The sequence below is a fragment of the Parasteatoda tepidariorum genome, chromosome 2 (genome assembly GCF_043381705.1).
Source record: "Parasteatoda tepidariorum isolate YZ-2023 chromosome 2, CAS_Ptep_4.0, whole genome shotgun sequence".
Classification (NCBI taxonomy): Eukaryota; Metazoa; Arthropoda; class Arachnida; order Araneae; family Theridiidae; genus Parasteatoda; species Parasteatoda tepidariorum.
In genome coordinates, this window is record NC_092205.1 from 19,564,874 (window position 1) to 19,574,516 (window position 9,643).

Genomic DNA, 9,643 nt, shown 5'->3' on the forward strand with positions numbered 1-9,643 from the left:
TACCGAATATCTTTATTATCCAGTATGTTAATTTGAATTTAAAAGTACAGTAGAGAACCGATTATCCGGAACGATCGGGACTATCGCTATTCCGGATAACTGATTTTTCCGGTTTTCTGAATCGCTACAAAAAGCCGTTTTCTTAGTGTTAAACCTAACTAAAAAAAAAATATTTGGAAATAATCTTTCAAACAAGAAAAAACGATGAGGTAATACACTAATGATTATTTCTGAAATGATGGTAAGGTAAACATCTTTCAAAAAAGAAAGAAAAATCGTAAAATCTTATGAGGAAAAAAAAAAAAATTTTAAAAATTGCGGAAAAATTTATCGAATTTCGTTCCGGTTTTTTGGTTTTCCGGTTTTCTGATTTCCGGATAACGGGTTCTGTACTGTATTATAATTTTGAGAAGTTGCAGTAGCTTAAAGTAAGCTTTTTCTAATAATTTCATTATGGAAAATTCCTACTATACAATTTTCACCTATTGGTCTGGATTAATAAGCTATCTTTAGTCAATTATGAGTGCATGATTGCTAATCCTGAGATATTATAGTGTATTATTTGTTTTCTCATACTTTCTAACTTATTTTTCTGGGTGTCCAAAAAACAGGAAGTTTAACTAAAGCACCCAAAAGAAAGTATGAAAAAATGAATAAATTTTGTTTGAGTTACCTCAAAGTCCCATGTTTTTTTTAAATAAAATTGGTTTTGTAATGATTATTTTTTGAAAAAAAGATGTCTATTTTTAACTCTAATGACTCAGTTAAATGTTTTATAATATATTTTATGCTTAAGAACATGGCATAGTTAAAAAAATTATTAATGAAACTTATGCCACTATTTACAAAAAATAAAGGAAATTCAATTTGTGAAGAAAAATTTGGAAATTTATTCTCCAAGCTCTTATGACTACACTGTTTTTGAATCATGTATAGATTTTTTACTTTGAGTTTGATGAGGCTTAACTGCCTTTTATGTCATTCTTTTTATTGTCATTCTTTTATGTCATTCTTTTTATTGCCTTTTATGTCATTCTTTTTATTGTCATTCTTTTTATTGCCTTTTATGTCATTCTTTTTATTGGATTACCAATCTAAGTCCTTTATGCTTTTTTTCATTTTTATAGAAATAATTTGAATATTCCAGTAATAAAATCTATTACTTCACCTTTTTGATTGCAGCTTGTACAGTAAAAGTAACAGAATAACAGATAGTAATATGCTAACCTCTGTATAAAATTCATATTTTTAAGCTTTTATTTTTTAGAGACTTTTAAATTTTAGAATCCCGTATGATAAACAAGTTAGCGCAGATGCTTCAAAAATCTATGAAATTATGTACATCTAACATCTTTCAGAAAAATCGATAATTTCAATGTCATTAAGCTAATATGGTATCATTAAGCTAATATGGGGAGAACTAAAATTAATATGGTACATGAATTATATGGTACATTTAATATGTTAATATGAATTAATATGGTACATTTTTAAAAAAAATCACTTAAAATTATTTATTTATTTAAAATAAATATTTCGAAAGAAGGAAGATTCTTAAAGTATATGATTCGAGAATCATACGGAATGATATGTCAATATCGTTTGTTTACATGTCCTGAAAAAAATTAAATATTACATGATTCCTTAATGAGGATTTATTACTAGCTATTAAATATGAAGGCATCAAATATAATGTATCATCCTTTTTTTTATATTACTTTCAAAAGTTCATTTATAAAATTTAGTTAAGTTATCTAATGGAACACTTCAAAGGTGAAATGTTTAACTTCTTATGTATTTGAGAGAAGAAAAAAAAGACATATGATTACATTTCCTAAAATTAATGTTATATTTTGACTTTTTTTCTATTTAACTTGTTGAATGTATTTTAGGCAAAATATTCAATTATCTAATGAAGTACGAGATAAACTTTTAGAAGCTCGCCCTTCAAGTGTAAGTATTATTTTTTCTCATGCTAATTTTTTTCTCATGCAATGCTTTTTGCCATTTTATTTATTTGTGTGGTTTTTTTTGCATCATAAACTAACAACTGTAATGTTTATATATAGTATTTTATTTTATCAATTGCATCGGGAATTACAAAGTGGTTTTTTATTTACTGATTGAATCATAAAATAACAATTAGAAAAATTTAAATATTGTATTTTAGAAACTGATTTTTGCATGTATATTAATTTTTTTGGAGTTTATAAGGCATGGGAGTATGACTTAAATATTTATAAAGTTAATCCTTTTCTCAAAGTATGACTTATATTTAGTTTAATTAAATATTTTTAATTATCAAATATTTTGGTTGTGAAATTTTAATATTTTTCTATTGTTTTTTACATCAAAAAATAACTGTAACTGTATAATAATTTCTTCAGAAACATTTCAAAATTTTAACTTCTTAGAAATAATGCAAAGCTGTAAAAATCTGACTGCATTATTTTTTAGTAAAGATTTATTCTTTCTAGCTATTGATTTCTAGAATACAGTTTATGCTTAGATTTATTACCAGACATCGATTTTAATTTGAACAAACTTTAAAATTAATTTCATTTGTAATCAAATTTATTACGCTATTGGTTATATATACATATATATATATATATATATATTATATCGATATATTTTTTGCATCATAACTGAGAAAATGTTAACTGAAATATTGTTAGTTATATCTTTAAGTGGGGAAATGGTTATAACATTTCTAATGCTTTTTGCCGCACTGTACTGAAATTGGACAAAATTATAGAAATCCTTCTAAGCTAACAATTTTTCTTGTAGCAGTAAATTTTTTGGAAGGTCTTATACGGCAAAACTGTTAGCAGAATTTGAAAGATCATACTCGGAAGCTTTTAGAAATTGTGAGATTTTTACCCCTTCAAAATAGGCATCGACAAAAATGAGTGAAGAAAGTTGAAAGCTACTTTCCTTTTTCTATACCACTATAATTAAAAATGCCTTCTCTATTATATTTTGATATTGTTAGAATGATTTGAAAATTGCTGGTTATAAAACTATTAACTTCTCTCTACATTTTGGTTTATACGAATTTTGTATGCGAAAAGAATGAAACCATTTTTAAAAATTTCATGCATGATCTTTCAGGTTGTGCCAACAGTTTTTTATGGTAAAATCTTCCAAAATAGATATTTTTGTTATAGTATTTTTTTCAGATTTTGGTCATGAAACAAAATCCACTTGTGTCGAACAATTAGATATTTATTTCCGAAACTTGAATATACTCTTTAAAACTTTACTCGAATCAAATTTCTCACCTTTTTCATTTTAATTTAAAAACTCTAATCGACAAGATAGAAACCAATTATATTTCAACAAAGACAAATGCTTTATAAATTCATACAAACAGAATTTTTTTTTATTAATGTTTTTCAAATGGTGAAATTGTACCAAATGTTGTTAAACATTGAATCGTAAGGAGATATATTAAACTTTGAGTCAAAAAGAGGTATAAAGAGTGGTGATTATTAAAAACCTTGTCTAAGCAAAGTTATGAAATGTGTGAATGGACTCTTTTAGCAAATAGGCAAATGAAGACCGCATTTATATGAATTATAACTATAGAATATGTATAAGTACCAAATTTTAATAGTTCTTTACTCTTATTAACTATCTAATATGTATTTTGTTCAAATGTAAATTTTATTTTTAGCTTGGTGCTGCAAGACGAATTCCTGGTATAACAGCCTCTGCTTTAACTTCTTTATTGTATTATGTAAAAAGGCAGAAAACATCATATAATTTATAGGCATCATTTTCTCCATATTTTGTAAATAAACTTTAATGAAACAAAGAAATTGTTGTTGTGCATCTTAATTTGTGTGTGTGTATCTATACATATATATATTATGTACATTAACATTAAAAAGCTTTATCTTTTCTTAACCCACAAATCTTTTATATATGATCACTAATTACTGTTTCATATAAATCTGAAATTGAATAATGCGAAAAAATAGAATTTTGATATTAGTATTTTATGAGATAATTTCAGACCCCCTCCATCTTTCAATGCTAAAATAACCCCTTAATAAACTTTGCTTTGCGAAATCATATGAGTTGGGTTAATTACGGTATCAGATATGTGTTGGAATTTGTTTAAAAAGTCTTATAATTAAAGGAACTGTTTTCTATTATTATGAACTCATTGTTTTTATTTTTAGAAATACAATGAGTTAAAAGGGATTTTGCAATCAAAAATTTACTTCTCAAAATTTAGATTTGCTTTTTAGATTTTGATAAAAACTATTTTATTAGAGTACAGTACTCAGAATAAAAAATCATTTGAATAACTTTTGGTTCAGGCATCAGATTTTCATATACTATGATAATATTATCTAATCAAAGGTTTATGCAGATATTATTTAAAGTTGTAAAATCCAACACAGAGATGCACTTTCTCTGATTGAACATACTTTTTTCTCAATGAATGAGAAATCAAAATGAGAGAGGTATGAATCACATTCCTTCAGATAACTATTTGACTTACTTTAATAGTATAATATGCGAAAAGGAAATCATTATTATGGGAATTAAACTTTTAACAACTACTCTCCCAATTGAATTATTGGGACTGCATTTTCCAGATTGCACCTCCCTCCCTATGAAATTGGGAATCAAAATTTGTTCTAAAAATGAAGCAAAATTTTTCGCTTATATAAAATTGAAAATAATAAATTCTTTTTAAAAAAATATTTCATCTTAATTATAAACATTGTCAACAAAAATTTGTGAACTTGATTTTTAAGCAAATTTCATTTTCAATTTTAGCAACTTATGCGAGTGTAAAAAAAAGTACCGAAATAACATTGATTTCCTCTTTCAAGCACTAAAATATTTTTTGTTTAAATATTGTATCTTGATTAGTTTATGTTATTTTGCAGTTGCTATTAATATTTAAACTAAGCTTCTTCATTACACAGTGATTCGGGTATTGGCCGTCCTAAATAATATTTCTTGTCAGAAAAAGGCAAATAAACAAATTAATCTTAGTCGCAAATTAATATTTAGACCTGAAAAAAAACCAAAAACTCTATGAAGATCTAAAAAACCCATACTGGGAAGGTGGAACAAGAAACACCAAACCTGTTTAATTGCTTGATGAAATAATTGCTTTTTAATTACTCTCCATTTCTTCTGGCAATCTAATTAGTTTTTTTTTATTTTTTAGTTCTACTTTTCTCTGTAGTTATTCCATAGCGCTTTTGTTTTTTCCCCTCTTTAACATTAATTTGTGGCCCTAAATGTATATATTTATTTAGCTTATAAGTTTTAAAAGGGATTTTCAAAATAAATATGGTCTTTAAAATTTTTCCACGTATTTCTGACCCTCAAAATATAGTAGTATATGCAGTTGAAAAATATGGCTTTAATAGTCTTAGCAGGAAATCAGTCAATTATTTCCGCTCATTTCATTTATATTCCAGGGTTCCCACGGTCCTTAAAAGTCCTTAAAAACTGCTTAACTTTTATTTTGGAAAATAAGGGCCCTTAAAAGTACTTAGTTTTGGTACAAGGTTCTTAAAAGTGCTTAATTTTTCAGCATCACTATAGTTGATATGAACAATTTTTCAGTACGATGTTTTAAAACAAAAAGTCATTCTTTTATCTCCTAGAATTAGATCATGCACGGTGAGTAAGGCATTTTAGAGAAACAAGAAGGGATGTGTGTGAGATGGCTACAGGCAAGGAGAAGAAAGCGTGTCTCTTTATTAATATATTGGTTCTTTCATTAATATATTCTGCCCTTTGCCTCGAATGATACTCTATGAGCCCTGTGGCAGAATTTTTTTGGGCTTTCTGCGACTATCTTCTCTAGCACTAATATTTTTCTGCAAGATACTTTTAATAACTAATATACATGTTATTAATTAAATTTAAAGTAACAGAAACGTTGTATTTACAAAGAAAAGCCTATTTGGATATAATAAAATTTTATGTATTTTTTTTAAATAATGAATATGTAATATTTTTTTATTCTAATATCATGGGCGATATTCTCACATTTTGTAAGAGGAAAACACACTAATTATTTCTTTTTTCGCATTTCCTAAATCATCATCACATAGAAAAATAATAATTAAAAATCGTAAAATCAGTGAAAGAAAAGAAAACCAAAATTTTTTATTTTTCCCAAAAGGAAATTTAAAAAAATCACGAGCATTTCTTCCCCTCTGATGAGTGAATAAGGTATCTCTTGAGTATAATTGTGGTGGGAAAAAAATCTTTCTAACATTTCTGCAGAAAAGAAATTTTTTACTTCAATATTCTTTATTTTTCATTCTTCTCAAATAAGAATCGAAAAATTAAGAACATTTCTTTCCNATGTTTCACTGAGAACTATTAAAAAACATATTTGGAACATTATAGTTTGAAAATTATAAATCTTAAACATAATTGTATTTTTATTCTATAAAAATTTTATAAAAATCTTTATTGCAGTGAATTTAAAAAATATATATATTAAGCTAAGTCTAAAGAAAAAAAAGTGGAATGATTCAAGGTGCTTAGATATTAGTATGACCCGTTTTTACTTAAAATAGGACTTAATTTGACATGACATAGTTAAGAAAACTACTCTCATGCATTACTTTAATTCAACTTCTTAGTATTAATTTTTTTAAAATATATATCCTTATAAATGAAACATTTTGTTAGTAGAGAAAAATAATTTTTTTGGTATAACTGAATATTTACCAAGATTGACCCACAGCTGAATATGTGATGCATGTCTAGTAGCGAAATATAAAAACTTGTAATAATTTTTTCAATATTTTTCCAAAATTTCTTTATTTACTCTAATACATTTCTGCGCCTAATTTAACAATTCAATTTCAATAAAATGATTAAAAAGGGAATACAGATAATTTTCATAGATATCCTTAATAATCTGAAAATGTTTTAAAAAAATCCAGACCTGGGTTTACAAAAGTTGTCTGGNCCTAATTTTACAATTCAATTTCAATAAAATGATTAAAAAGGGAATACAGATAATTTTCATAGATATCCTTAATAATCTGAAAATGTTTAAAAAAAATCCAGACCTGGGTTTACAAAAGTTGTCTGGTTCCTACTTTGGCGAGCCCTGAAACAATTATTAAAACAATTTTATCAGTACTTACATTGTAATAAAATTGTTGTTTGTTATTTTTTTTATTATTGATTTTTTTTAAGAAAGTTAAATAATTAGCACTGTCACTGGTAGTATATATTTATTCGATGATAAACGATCATACTACTTTTAAGGTCCTTAATTTTTTTTAAAAAAGTCCTTAATTTTTTCAAAAAAAGTCCTTAAAAGTGCTTAATTTTTGCTTTGTTAAAAGAGTGGGAACCCTGTATTCTTGCGTTTATCATTCTATCTCTGAAACTACTTTAAATTTAAGATATTTGGACGTATTTATCAACTTGTTTGTCTATAATATGTTTTGTTCATGATATCCTTTAATTTCCATATTCATAGTTGTCTTCTAATTGCAAAAATTTTAATTACTCTTGATGTAACAATGCATACTCATTCGTGCATCAAAACTAGAATGTCTCAATAACTAATAGTTCTTAATAATCAGATTTTGTATGTCCACTTACTAACATGCAATCTTAATCGTTTAAGGTAAGATTAAACATTCCCCAATAGTCCATTGTGAGACAGGAGGTTAAGGCTCCACAATTACATGATCAGCGATAGGATTTTGGTTAGCATTGTGCACAGACCGCTGCACGTCTCAAACAAGCTGATACTCATCGCTCTGAAGCTCAATAGTAATAATATCCCATTTAATATGCACTTCAAATGTGCGCATCATAACTGATATTCGACTTTGAGTCAAAGATATATATTCAGGGCTGATTGTGCTCCAGAAAAAATCCGGATTTCCAGATTTTTCGCTAACAGTGATCCGGAGATCGAAGGTCCAGACGTTTCCGGAAAACAAATTTGCAAAAATGGAACTTAAAAGCGCAGTTTATTTTATTTGTTTGTAAGGGAGAGCCAGAGAGATACTTAATAAGCTTATATTCATGATTAATATTCATTTTTTATCATAACTAGTTATTATAATCATAAACTCAGGAAAGAAAGACATATTTGTAAGTTTTAATTACTTCTCCTGGTCCTCATAGAGATGTGTAATTTTAAATACATTTTAAGTAAACTAAGAAATATTGAAAAAAAGGAAGAAAAAAACCTTGTTTAAATTTTTTTCAATTTAAACGGTTTTTTTTTTTTTTTTTTTTAAACTCGGGAAATTTTCCGGAATTTTGACTTGGGCTCACAATCACCCCTGTATATTCTTAGCTATAGTTACTTTATAATGTTTCTATGCTGTAAAATAAGAGTTTTACAATTAAATAAAAACTAATATTTAATAATATACACATGAAATTCCTGAAAAATGTAAAAACAATTAACTGCCTTTGCGACAATTGAGTCTGCCTTCAGAAACTCATAACTTTGCTTCTGCTGCACATAGATCCTGCTGTTCCCGATGTCCTTATTCTGCGTACTTACTCGTAGACTTACTCTTTGCGATTTCTCTAAGAGCTTGTGGTCTTCAATCACTGAGCATTGTCACTGAGACAAAATATGCTAATAGTTCCTGGTTTTTCCTAACGGAATCGTAAACTTGCGGTTTTTCATTTATTAGTCTCATACTCTTGATTAACCAATCGTAAAATGTTACTTCCCCACCCCCACATGAATTGATCCTCTCCGACCCCGCATTCAGCGGTAAAGTGATCGATTCGTACTCAGGCACGAGCTGCTTTGTGGCTTTCAGTTTCCTAATCTGAAGCATTGTATTTACAAATAAAAGTGCTTAGCAGTTTTTTTTTTTTTTTTTCGAAAAGCTAGCTCTGTTTTAAAAACATTGTGTATGGGGTAATATATATAAGGGGAAAAAATTAAATAGAGTAATCCCACCACAGCCTGTTGTTGGCTGATGAGTACCATAAGAGTTAAAGTCCCACAATTTTGTATCCAACGACATGATGCTTATGAAATTATGCTGTGTTGTGACCACTTTTACTTCTCAGATGAGCTGGAACCTAACCCGCCAATGTATAGCTGCATATCGCCTTTTTGCTTTCAAATTTGGCTTCTATATAAATATTACTCGAATTTTTATATGTAATCAGATGCCAATTATGAGCTGCTTAGTTTTATTCTACATATTGCAAATAGTTTTTCAATTAACTAGTTTTGATAGCTATTATTAATTGTTTTCTATTTAAGATTAAATAATAAATTATACAGTCAAATACAAATCCTTATAGTCATTAAATAAAATATATTAAAATCAAATTCAATAGTAAGTAATTAATTTAAATTAAACGAACTTTCACTTTGAAAGGATTCCTAATTTCTTATTCAAAGTTAATTTTTTTGATTTCCATGATTTATTAATTTAATTATTTTACTATTTTTCTCGTGTTTAAAAAAAAAAAAAACAGAATGAATGTGATTTTACAAGTAAGCATAAGGTATTGTAGTTTTGGAATAGAAAAGGTAGATAAGAAACGTTTGAGAGTTAGTAAAGCTGTAAAGGAAGTGAACAATTCGTTGTCGACATTGATGAATGGGCAACAATATGCACTTCAGATTGAACTGCTCTGAAAT

General features: G+C 27.0%; 1 protein-coding gene across 3 annotated transcripts in view; it reads left to right on the forward strand.

Moving 5' to 3' along the window:
* The window catches only part of LOC107438478 (protein MTO1 homolog, mitochondrial), a 32,085-nt gene extending 28,261 nt beyond the window's left edge, over window positions 1-3,824 (forward strand). For 2 of the 3 annotated variants that reach the window (XM_043054205.2, XM_043054204.2), the window contains one exon: window positions 3,680-3,824. In XM_043054205.2, coding sequence (XP_042910139.1) covers window positions 3,680-3,775 — 96 coding nt within the window. In that variant the 3' untranslated portion in view covers window positions 3,776-3,824. Of the gene's footprint in view, window positions 1-1,892; window positions 1,954-3,679 lie in introns of all 3 variants that reach the window. The other variant, XM_071177260.1, reaches the window with a different exon arrangement.
* The last annotated feature ends 5,819 nt before the right edge of the window (window positions 3,825-9,643 follow it).